At 47.0% G+C, this 12,851-nt stretch overlaps 1 protein-coding gene across 1 annotated transcript in view; it reads left to right on the top strand.

Annotated features, from left to right (window-relative positions):
• BEST3 (bestrophin 3) overlaps nt 1-6,801 on the top strand; it is an 18,143-nt gene extending 11,342 nt beyond the window's left edge. Inside the window, exons 7-9 of the mRNA XM_009696432.1 lie at nt 1,921-2,001; nt 3,366-3,517; nt 5,892-6,801. Coding sequence (XP_009694734.1) covers nt 1,921-2,001; nt 3,366-3,517; nt 5,892-6,801 — 1,143 coding nt within the window. The remainder of the gene's footprint in view (nt 1-1,920; nt 2,002-3,365; nt 3,518-5,891) is intronic.
• Nucleotides 6,802-12,851: the final 6,050 nt, after the last annotated feature.

Below are 12,851 nucleotides of genomic sequence, written 5' to 3'. Positions count from 1 at the left end.
GGTGTTGGGCTTCGGCTGCCAGGCCGCAGGAAGGGCCCCCAGCTATTGACTTCCAGTAATTTGGCAATTTTTCAGAAATGATGGCTAAACTGAGCTCATTCCTTGGCCTCGGGCCGGGTTTGTTATACGTACAATACAGGGGCAAAGTTTCCTATCACGTGAGACACTTCTAAATCCCCATTTTCATTACAGGAACAGACGGACTGTTCAAATACGGAGAGCTTAGTTGTCCAGCACTACATTCCTTTCCAGAGAATAAAGTCGTGTCTCACATGCCAGGACCAGGTCAGCCAAGCAAAAAGCCACCACTGCTGTTCCCTCTGTCCCAGCCCTCTTCACTTTTTTTAGCTCACGTGACAGGTTTTGCAGTGGATTTTTGGGTGGCGATCCCACGGTTTACACCGAACTGATCCAGTGCCTTCCCTAGAGAGCCGCAATGCGGTCTGCGGTCTGGCTCATTCCTGTTGCAGCACTTCCATAGCTATACCCAAAATTTAATGCCACGGACCAGGCCAACGAGTGCGAGCAGAGGTGTCCCCTGTCTCCTTTTCGTTCCTCCTGCCTTACGGGTGTTTTTGTCGTGTTAGTCTGCTCAGCAGTTCATTTGTTGGGGTGGGAAGTGGTGGCCAGGAGAGTCAGCAGGTGCTCACCCGCTGGTATGACCTAGAGGCACGTAGGAATAAATAGCCAAGGAGTGACGGCGTTACTATTCTAAGTTATTTAGATCATAGCCATCCATAGCGAGGTTCGTGTTTAATCATACAGTCACTTCACCCATATCCATGTTAAACCGAGGACCTGGCCACTGCTCCTGTCCATGGCCCTGGTGACCACCAGGAAGGCTTGGGAGGGTCAGTTCCGGCTTCAAAACTGGGGCTTAAAAAGACAAACAGAAGGAGGAAAGCATGAAGGGGAGAGGACAGTTAATTGAGGAACTGAGAAATAGAGAAGCAGTCTGAATTTCCTAAAACTTTTTTTTTTTTTTTTTAATTTTCCTGTTTCATCTTTTATTTCTCCCCCAGCAGCTATGAGTTTTCTCTGCACAATGTACTTTGGTGATCATGGGGATGGCGGGGGGGGCAGTCTCTGGTTGTTTTTCCGTTTATTTATTCCTTTGGGGGGGGCACCACTGGGTAAGGCTATGGGCAGCCAGAGAGGTTTCCTTGCCCAGCCTAGTTCCCAGACTAAGGCTCCTGACCACAAAGGTGCCTGAGCTCACTGTTTGGTTGCCTCTTCCATAGAATGAGCTTCTCCCCTGCCATTTTAACGATTTCATGTACTGAAACCCAAAGGAGCAGGCCGAATTAAAGAACAAACTCAGACTTCAACAAACTCAGCTCCCTTGGCGTTGGCCAGCACGATGCATGGCGTCCACTTGAGTCAAATCTTTTGGTGGGCTGCTTTTCCTGAAAAGTTTCAGAGAGATGCCATCAGCATCACTCCCAATAAAGAAGCAGGGGCTGAGGGCTGAGCTGGAGAGCTGAGCTGTTCTCCCTCTGGCAGATTCCAGCTGCAGGGCTCGGGAGTACTGACCCAAGGGGCTGGTGGAGTATCGTAGACTATAATGCAATAACAGAGCCTCCAGCTGCTAAACCATTCATTTAAATCAGCCAAAGATAACAGCAAGGAAAAGTAATGACTATCCTATGTGACAATTACCGTGGCCCAGACATGTCTCAATTCCCAGTAGGCCAGCACCGACGATCATGATTGACAGCACCAACGAGGCACGGAGGCATGAATCTATAGGGAAAGCAAGCTTTTCCTTCGCTAGGCTGGCAAAACCATCATACGGGAGCTCAAACTATGATTGCAAGTGACAGGCAGGGAGAGAGAGAAAAATCCAATCCTATTTTCTCTGCGGCAGCAGCCCTGACATGACATGCCAAACCTCTATTCGCTGTCTCGTTCTCCTTTCAGGTCGCTGAACAACTTATTAATCCATTTGGAGAAGATGATGATGATTTTGAAACTAACTGGTGCATCGATAGAAACTTACAGGTTGCTGTTGTTGTTTCTACTTCCAGCTTTACTGTACCATAAGTTATTATTACATTTAATCCTATTTCTTATATTGAGGTACAAATTAAGGGCAATAAGTATCAGCAAAACAAATTATTTCCCTGAAGGAATACTTATGGCTGTGATCCCCAGATTTTGTTTTTACAGGCTAATGCATCTTGATTTTGATATTTGGCATTTATGATGCCTGACTAAACACGCAAACAGCTGAACTCAAACTATAAGCTCATTTTATGCCTGGAAAAACACGTAATGTAGGTCAATCCTGAAAAATCCAAAAGTCCTCTATTCCCACATAGATAAGAACAGGTTTTGCTAATCTGCATGTCTAGAGATTGCAATATTGTATATGAACCTTCCTTTTTTTAAAAAAAAAAGTCAGTGAAGATACCCAAAAGACCAAGCAGGGCCCTGAACTAATAAGCAGGGCCCGTACCATGCTTCATGTTGTGATGCTGCAGCCCACAGCAGCATCTGTGGTCGGCACAGGAGCTGGTGTCCTCAGTGGCAAGGGCTGTGAGATGCCCAGGGTATAGATTTATTGTAGTTACCCCTGATTCCCCGACAGCCGCTGTCTGTCGTGCCATAAAGGAGCCCAAAGACATGAAGAGGTCTCATGGCACCCTCTGCTCCCCTTGCAGGTGGAACCAAGTACGGAGTTGAGCTGCTGTTGGACCCCGCGTCTGCTGGGGACCACTGAGATGGCAAAGCAGAGCCCAGGTGTTAGAGGGAGCAAGGGCAGGGAAAGCAAACCAGCTTATTAGGCAAAACAAGTAATGCCGGTACCTGCAGGAATGGGAAAGGCCTTCACGCTGCCAAAGGTGCCCTCTGGTTTAACACCACTTCAGGCTACTCGTGCTACGGTGCCTCAGAGCCCTTTGTATAAAATATATTGCATAAAATATATTGGAAGGCCCTAGAACAGGATGGTGATGTACTTGGTTCTGAATGTCTTAAAATGTGGACGAAGCCTATTAGAAAAGTTCTCAACCTCTGGACATTTTAAGGAGCACAACTAATACCCTACACAGAGTTCCCATAGCACATGGAGGATCACATGTCCATTTAACTACATCAGGCATGAGGAAAGGACTTCAGTCTGACGCAAATATCTTTGCAGCGTAGAAGACTCGAGTTACAATAAAATCTATGCTTTCATGAGTATAGGAGGGTATAGGGGATGTATTTTATAATACTGAGTCTCTTCCCAATGCCCAGGTCAGCATACACAGCTTACTTTAAAGGGTTTCTGAAAGAAATGTTGACTCAAGGAGTACAAAATAGATTCTTTCGTATACTGTACTATGTTGAAAGTGACATGATTTATACCAAAAAAATCTAAGGTCTCACTTCTGGCGGTGGATGAGATGCACATGAACTTACCAAGGATGGAGAAAGATATTTACTGGAACGATTCCTCGGCCCGGCCACCCTACACAAAAGCAGCTGCTGATTACTGTATTCCTTCATTTCTTGGATCGACTATTGAAATGGGGTGAGTGGTACTAAGGGTCTTCAATGCCATCAGAAAGATCACCGGCCCTCCAGCCCAGGTTGATTGATGGACAATCAGTGCAGGGCTGCGGGTTGGGACGATTCTGTGAGCGGGGAAGATGGAAATGGGAAATTATGTTAGGAGGGAGTGGACAGGCTGGTGTTGGTGGGATGATGTCTCCAGTGGTCCATGTGCTCATATGAATTGTGCACCCATAGCTTAAACCGTATCATTAATAAATAGAGTATGTTTGCAGGGAGGGTTTTGTCGATAGTCTCTGAGCACAGGATGGCACCTGAAGACAGTGGCTGACTTTTCTCAATAATTCTTTATTTACGACAGCTTCTTCATACATCACCCAATTAGCAAAATAAGCTATTCCGTTGCTTGTTGAGTTAGCAGATGATGGCTAAAATCAGTCCAGATTTTTGTGAAGATAAACAAGAAATGATCTAAAACTTTGTATGACTTTTTATTGGCTAATAATCTAGGCATGGAAGTTGGAGCGGTCAGATTTTGTGAAGGGATGACAAGGAGTTATTTGCAGAGATCAACACAAGAACCATTGTTAGAAAGAAACATATCGAGGGTATAGGATTGCCCCGTATTGTCAGGATCCACATGAGAAATCGGAGATAGACCAGTTAGCTTAGAAGCTATAGAGTTTAAGCACTTATGACATGCTGTAATATAGGAGAGGTTAGTAAGTATAAATACCACCATGCCTGAACAAATACCAGGGCAAGTAGATTTTTTTTATCTGAAAATCTTTTTTAAAACTTTATAGTAGCCATTTTTTTAACTTTAAAACTTATCTCAAGAAGTTTTCATTTTTTCCAAAATTTGCCAGCCTTTATCAAAATAAAACATGCTTAATTTTTTGCTTCAGTTGGCCTGGAAATCGGTGTTTTCTCATTTTTATGCCTCTTATTTTTCCATTTTTGCATGCATTCTACTACAAAGAACAATGGTTTATATGAGTTCATTTTATCACACACAGCCTTTTCAGCATGTATTTCCTTCTTGAAAAACTATAAAATGGCCAAAAGAAAAGAACTAAGTAAAAAATTAAAGAACAAAGTAAAAAAGTAAAGAAGAAAACCTCATAGAATATAATTGATTTTACTGCAATTGCTAGGGGAAAAAAGTGGCAAAGAAGTAACATTATTAAGCCTGTAAACAATTTTTTAATAAGAAGCACTTCACACAAAAAATGAAGGGAGGAGTGAATGAAAAGTAGCTCCATGTTAATCCCTGTGAAATGCAAACAGCTCTGATGTGTTGACTTTCTTATTAATTATTTCCTCCTCTGAACTCTTTCTCTGTTCATCTCGCTAAAGAAACTGGGTAGTTCTTATGCAGACTTCAAAAACAAGGTCTAAAGATTCATCCAAGTCCAAATACATAAAATGTGAGCCCAAATCCAAAGTCTTCTCCAGTCCCCTCAAGCTGACATCTGGCACAGGTTACCCAGAGAGGTGGTAGATGCCCCATCCCTGGAAACATTCAAGGCCAGACTGGATGGGGCTCTGAGCAACCCGATGGAGTTGAAGATGTCCCTGCTCATTGCAGGGGGTTGGACTGGATGGCTTTTAAAGGGCCCTTCCAACCCAAACTGTTCTATGATTCTAAGATCTTAACAAATGCTGGATTAAGTCCCTCTGGGTTAGCATTGCCTCCCTGTGCTCCTCACCTCAAATTTGGCCTGTTCCCCTTTGCCATCCTTGCCCTTAGGACAGGTAACCGGGTCAGTTTGGCTTGTCTTCTGGGGCGCGCTGGCTCAGTAATATGTATTGAATTGCCCGGCAGACGCCGCAATAGTTGTCCTCATGAACCACCACGGCTGGGCAGGAGAAGAGGACCAGGTGCAGCTGGGATTTTCAGACACATTGTTGTGCCCCAGAAATAAGTGAGATTTGGCCATCTGAGTAATTCCAACATTTTTTGAAACCGTAGCACTCTGCTTCCAGGAGTAGCTTTTTCACTGTTGGGTTTTTTTTGCCCGAAGGAGTCTCCTGAAAAAGTACCTACAACACCGAGCAGGGTTTCTTTCTCCCCTTTCCCTCACCCTAAGGACAAACCTAACCATGTGGAGCTGCCACAGAGGGCTGCAGCCCAAATACGAAATGGTGCCAGATGCCTGTTGGATGCCCTCTCTCCCAGGAGAAAAAGACACCTGGATATGGAGAGCTTTCTGTGGGATCTGGCTGGTCCGAAGGGGCAGGCACTGGTTCCTGGCACCCTCACCCCTTTCATGCCCTTCCTTGGGGACACACTAGGGCCTCGGTTCCTATGTCTTCCCGCTGAGACAGCGGGATATACGTGGATGCGTGCTTCCTATACGTGACACTCACTACCTGGCTTTCTTTGGCAGGCTGGCTGATACCGAATTCCTCTATGGGGAAGAGTGGCCCTGGGAAGAGGAGAAACACCGAAGACAACATTCAGTGCTGAGAAGAGTCAAGAGATTTCTCAGCGTCCATGAAGGCCCTTCGTCCCCGGCTCACCGACGCTACAGCCGGCAGACAAGTGAGAATTCGGTGTTTTTCCCAGCCGATGAAAAGGGGCACATCAGGCGGTTGCAGGAAATGCACACCAGAGGGAAACACTCTGCCTCCAGCTTCAAGAAGAAACACGAAGGAGTGGACAGAATTAGCAGACTTCATAGTAGCCGAGATCTCGGACCCATAACTGAAACCTCAAGGAACGAGGCACAGTTTGATGACAGCGACACCTCATCTGAGACAAACAAGCCAGTTCCTGAGGTCACCATCTCTGAAACCGAGGAGAAAGCACCTGATGTGCTGGGCAAACCAGATCTGCAAACAGAGCACACCGCAAGCATACCAGAAGAGAAGCTCCAAAGGAGGCTAACTGAGGCAAACATGACTCTTCTGGACCATCCTTTTTTCCCCCCAGAAACGACTGCATACCTCCCAGGCTCTGAGGTCCATCAGTCACTTCCTACTGTGATAGGGGAGCCCAAACATGAACCCCATGGTAGTAACATCGCCGGTTTCATAACAGATCACGAGAGAAACCTTCAGCGATGGAGTTTACCGAGCTTCCATAGTCACAGTACAGAGTCAAATGCTGACACTGCACCGCCTTTAACAGATTCTGGGGCAACTTCACAACAAAGGACCTTCAGTGATGGAAAAAACATTACTGCTGCTGCTGCTGCTCCAGAGACGTTTGAGATGCAGCACTTATGGGAAAACCTGGAGAGTAAAGAAACAGCCATAGTAGAATTTTCTAATGAGAAAAGTGAAAGAAAACTTTGACCGTGCTTCCTCTAGGTTTGACTGAACTTCTTGAAAGTGGTTCTCACACGGATTTGCTGAAAGTGTAGAAGGGCAGACACGATGCTCAGAAAAGTCCTGAGCAAGATCCAGCAGAGGATTTGGGCACCTAAATAGGAGGCATTGTGGTGATGTGCTTTAAGCCACTTGGTCGCTGACTTGAAACCTGTGACCCTGTGAGGAAAACATTTATGGGGAGAACTGGGAGCCTCAGGAGTGGATACAAACCAGCTAGCGCACACGGTAGCAAGCTGTGTAGGCTCTTCGAGAGGGAATACTAAGGTTATCAGAAGAGCAGATGTGGCTCTGTCCACTTTGGGTTCACCCTGAACACTGCTACCTTTGGCCGCTCCTTCACATTAAGGTCCATGACATCCTTGTAAGACCCACCAACAGTTTTGGTTTCTACTCAAGTGGCTGGAAGGGGAGGTGTGGGCTCAATTCCCTCCTCAGCCTGGAGAGATTCAGCCCAACACTTGAAAAAAATCAGGCTTCTCGCTTGTGTGGGGAAGAGCCTGCCTGCTGAAGCTATGCCACTACAGAGTGATAAAATAAAAGGATTGAACGTTTAACTTCATTAAGAAAAATGGAAGAGACAAAACTGCTGATGAGCTGGGCATGGGAGGTCTGAGCCTTGGTCTCTGCTCCTTGGAGCAAGTACTCGGCATACCAAGTGGCTGACTGTTGTAAAATGCCATTCCCAGGTGGCCTCCCTAGTGATGACGGGGGGCTGCGGCACTCTCTTAAGAGGTGATGGAGCTGCAGCGGCAACTGAGCTCAGTGCTCCACTCTTGCAGAGATCTTCAGCTGGAAGCACACAGACTGCAGTCACCCCGAGGAGACAACCAAACGGCCCAGGACTACTAGCAAAAATTGCTCTCCGCCTCCTTCCCCCCTCCTCTGTTCCCATGCCGCCCATACATACCACGCATGTTCTCCATTAACCCAAATCCGAGCCAGCATTAGGTGGCTTCTGCTGCTCCAAGCCACCTCCCTAAACCTCCTGGTAGCAACCTGGCCTTTCAGCTGCCGCTCCTGCAAGAAGTCTCAACGCAGGCCCTGAAAGCAGCAGCAGCTCTTTGTTTTTAGCCCTCACCCACATCTACACGAACGCATTCCAGAGCGTGACGCCAGCGTTCCCCCACGAGTGAGTATCCAAGTAGATGGTCTTCCTAGACATGGGAGAGACCAGGTAGCTCAGGGGCTGGGAAGAAGAGAGAGATGCAGAAAATTATGGGGATGCGACAGCCAGCAAGCGGTATGGACTGTATAGACAGCAAGTCCACCCAGATCTTTTGCTCAGAAGGTTGCTCTTCAGACAACAAACCAGCATCTCCACTGGGGTAACTGGTAGCACCAGTGGCTCCTGGGAGTTCTCAGGAGGAAGCTGGGAAGAGGATGAACAGACCTGCCTGCTCCTGCTCCTCTGGTCAACAGCTTAGGTGAGGTGCCCTTCAAGTAGGCTACCGCATACGGGAGGACTCTGCTATCTCATCTGGGTAGGCTTTGAAAAAAAATCAACCGCCCTCCCCATTTCTTTTTCCAGCTGTGTTTCAGTCTGGGAACTGGCTCCTGTTGGTGTGCGTTAGACATGGTCTGAGCAGTGCCACCCTTTCAAATCCTTCAAAGACACAAGTCAAAAGCACATGTATCCCCACCAGTTTAGGAAGCAGAGGACACTTAGCCCAAGGAAGGGCTGTTTAAACTCATATTATGGGAATTGCAGGTGTGCAGAAAAGCCAAGCGCAGATTTCCCAGGCACCTACCTCCGTAGGTGGCCTTTACTCCACCATGAGATGAGGTGACGCCGGGGTCTGACAGCGGCTGACTAGTGAGGTTTGATCACGGTTTTGGAGTAAGGCGTTCTGGTGCAACCTCACCCTTGCCACTCCACAACAAGTCCTGAGGCAAATCAAGTTGCTGTGTTCAGGTTTGACCGACAAAATGAGAACCTCAACAAAGTGAAATATTAAAATAAACAGCACAGCCTAGCAGTTCTATTTTCTGGATGGCCCTTACTAGGCAATACCCAGCTTCTGGTAGCATCCTCTAGCTTTTCAGTCATCAGAGCCCCAGGCTGCTGTCTCTCCCTGGGGAAGGGGACTCTATCGCCCTGTGACAATGGTGGAAATGCATAGTTGTCCCTTCCCTACATCAGCAGAGAAAAAAAGATTTTTTCCTCCAGCATTCCCTCTTTCTCACCTATTCCGTATCTCTTCTTTTAGCTGAAGCCACGCTTTTCAATTCACTATTTTCTCAATTTAATTGAATCTGCAACTGTCAAGGAACTCCATTTACCAATGAGCTTAACTTTAACAAATGGTAAATTTTAAGTATAAAAAATACATTTTAAAGATACCCAGGCAGCTCCAGTCACACAGCTGGACACAAGGTTAAGGTAACTGCTGCTTTCCTTGGGACCCTGAAACACTCCTCTGTAGCACTTGGTTAAGTCAGGAGAGCAATACAGGTTTGAGGGGAGTTTGGCCAAGCTCCTCCCAGCCGTGCATGTGTAGGAAGGGTTTTCAGTGGCTGTGGAGAGAGCCTGGCCTATTACCTAGCCATGTCCTCACAGTACGTAAGCTTGAGGAGCTGTGCTTCTCTCTGTAAGGGAATTTAAGCCAGAAATTAGAGATGACTGTAAAGTGCCCACTATACATCTGCACTGAGGGTCCCGTCCCACCACACCTCCTCACTCTCCTCCTTCACACAGCTTCCACCAGGGCTTAAGGTGATGGAACAAAGTGCTCATCCTCCCCAACCCAGCCATCAGCATGTTTCATCCCGGTACTGCTAAGCCTGAAGAAGACTTCCCAACTTCTCATCATCCAGCTCTGCTCATCTTCCGTCATCTTCTTCTCAGCCTGGCTGCTACCTAGGACACACACTGCTCTTTTACATCAGGACACAGATAGAAGGAAGAAATTACATATTAGGAACAAATTCTTCCCGGTGAGGGTGGTGAGGCAGTGGCAGAGGTTGCCCAGAGAAGCTGTGGCTGCCCCATCCCTGGAAGTGTTCAAGGCCAGGTTGGATGGGGCTGTGAGCAGCCTGGTCTGGTGGGAGGTGTCCCTGCCCATGGCAGGGGGGTTGGAATTGGATGGGCTTTAAGTTCCCTTCCAGCCAAACCATTCTGTGATTCTGTGACATGATGCATGTCATGAGCAATGATTTTGCTCCCTCCTCCACTCACCGCCAGCACTCCCTGACCCAGCAACCGTGTTCATCCTCCGATGAAGGCTAAGGGTGGCCACACAGTAACCGTTCAGTAGATAAAAGCTTCAGTTACGTCCCAGAGAGGTGTCTATTAGACACGTAGACGCATGTTAAATTAGGAATGACAGCTCTGAAGCCCCACAATGTGCTCTGCAATACACAAATAGCATTTCACACATAGCAGGCCAGCTCCAGGTTAGCTATAATATTCTGTTCGTTGCTCGTTGCTTGTAAAGAAGCTAGTGCTTGGATGAGTTATCAGAAAAATTTCCTCTCCTCATTTAGTCTGTTATCTCACTTTTGCAAACATCTGCAGGCTCTGATTTGTATTAAATTATCTTTTGGGATTACGTGCTCTCTTAGGCACTTCTCTCAGTAAACTGTTTGCCTTAGCGTGGTAAATGGACTATTCTCGCAAACCCAACAATTTACAATTCATGTTCACCTGTATAAACAATGTCGAATTATTGCATGAATAAAGCCACTTTGAGAAACACGGTTGTCTTGACTGTGCTGAACTGTCAAGAAGCACTTCTGGCAAAGGTTTGACCTACCATGCAGGTCAACGTGATGTCTACCAGGAACAGCAGGCCAGACCTACAGAAGTTGGCAAAGCTGGAGAAGACTGAGGAGAGAACAGGGCCAGGATAGAAAAATAGATCAGAGCAGCAGCTTGCTCCCATCAAATGGTGTTAATCTTGAGTAGGATGAGATGTATCGGAACAAAGCGAGGGCCGGTCCCCGCAGGCGCTGCCTGACTTCCCACCGATTTCTGGGAGGTGTTCGTGCTCCACGCTGGAATTCGTAGAGCCGAGATGTCGGTGCAGGGACCGACCGGCTGCAGGGACATGTCCCACCACCCTTAAAATCCTCCATCATAAATAACAGATCTCTAACTTGCCTGCAAGCTCATGTTTGAGGACTATATACCTATTTTAGCAATAATGGAAATGTACCAGACTGTTAAGTCTGCTGCATAGTAGAGAAAACAAAAATACCCCGCTGCCATTAAATGAGTGATAGGGCTTTATAGATGTTTGTTTGTCTTGGTTTGCGACCAAAGAAATGACATTTTCTAGACAAATAAGTTAGCTCATGGTCATACTGTTCCTTAAGAGTGATACGGACAAAGGGGAAACAAGGCAAGACTGGCCTGAAACACATGGTCACTTCGTACAGCTCGGTCTTGTCTGATAAAAGAGACAACTGGCAGCAGAATCCCCCCGCTAGAGACTGATAGTCTGGATACCAAATGTGTAACACAATGTGGCTGCAAATAGAGAGTCGTGAAAACATGCACTGGAGAGAGGGAGTATTTCATCCTGGAAGGCAAGATCAGTATTTCAGAGATACCTACAGGCAAAGCATCTCACGTTAGTAATACTTACTGAGTCTTACAGCCGAAGCCTTAAAATCTAAGGGGCTGTGATCGTAACGCTGCCGAGACCAGTGATGGATGTTGCGCTTGCTCTGTGCTAAGCACACCCAGCACCACATCCCCCGGGGCCACCAGCCCCTGCCCCAGCGATGCCGCAGTGGGGACGGTCTCCATCTCCCCTGGCCCTGCCCTGCCAGGGAGGTGCCTGGTGCCCAGGGCTAGGGCTGCAGACATTTTTTGGCTTTAGGGAGACGCAAGCAGCCCCAACACCTCCCATCTCTCCCCTCCAGGCTGCAAAGCCACCTGGATTTTCAATTGCTGTTGCACCCTTCCCTCCCTTTCTTTTCCAGCGCTGGAGCCGCTGTAAGAAAACATAAAATGAAACTGAAACAGTACTAAGACCAAAGTAGATTTTGCTCGGTTAAGTTTTATTCACGTGTACAGGGGCAGTACCAGCTTTAGCAATCCAAACACACACTCCAATGGGTATAATTTAGGTTTCACATCTCTGCCAGCGCTGATGCTGCTGCCGTTGCTGCCGAGAAGCAGCTGATCAAGGGGCAGTGGCTGTCTGCTGCGGCTGCGCTGGTCCCATAAACTCATCTGAGATGGAGGGATGCTGCGATAGCCCTTCGCATCTCCCTTTGCAAGGGTTGCGGTCTGGGTTTTGTAATGCGAATAAACGTTGTTCCCAGCTGCCCCCACTGCCCAGGAGCAGAGGTGTCAGACGCTAAAAGTAGCATCTGACCGAAGACATGGATATTAAATGCTGAGACCCAAAAGAGGAACAGAAAAGTGTCAAGTGAGAACGAACCCAAGGGAAAAAGCAGGTTTGAGAGATGGCATAAGGAGTAGGAAATTGTGTGCAAGGAATAGTAGTGGAAATTGGTGGCCACACAGGCATCGGTCAAATTGCCCTTCATATAAACTGGTTGGAGCAAGCCAATATAAAGAGAATTTCCGTCGCACTAAGGAAACAAAAGTTTGGACAAAACCCTAACCGAGGAAAATAATGAGGAAAAGGAAAGCAGGAGGAAACGAGGTGGAAACTAGCATATGAGAAGAAAAAAGGATACTCAGACCAGACTGGGATTAGTTTCCCCCACTCGTAACTGCTGTCTTGTCAGCCTGGCACTGTTCAGCATTTTTATCCTTCCTGCTCCTTTGCAAATCTGAGGGCTGAGCTGGTTTTGCTTCATCCTGAGAGCTGTGGCGTCCATCAGTCGTTCAGGAAAAATTGTTTCTCAGCTGTAAACGTACAGACAATGAAACAAACTATATAATTTCCGACAAGGATCACCCCAAAGCCCTTAAAACCTGGAGGGGGACAACACGACTGCATTTAGGTTCAGGGTTTCCGTTAAAGCCCTTCTTCACACATGTGTTGAAGATCATTCCGTTAACATTCGGGTTAAGGCAGAATAAATGTTATTACGAC

The sequence above is a fragment of the Cariama cristata genome, unplaced genomic scaffold (genome assembly GCF_000690535.1).
Source record: "Cariama cristata isolate BGI_N322 unplaced genomic scaffold, ASM69053v1 scaffold8683, whole genome shotgun sequence".
Lineage (NCBI taxonomy): Eukaryota > Metazoa > Chordata > Aves > Cariamiformes > Cariamidae > Cariama > Cariama cristata.
The sequence above is the reverse complement of the archived record's forward strand: the minus strand, read 5'-3'. Positions and strand labels throughout refer to the sequence as shown.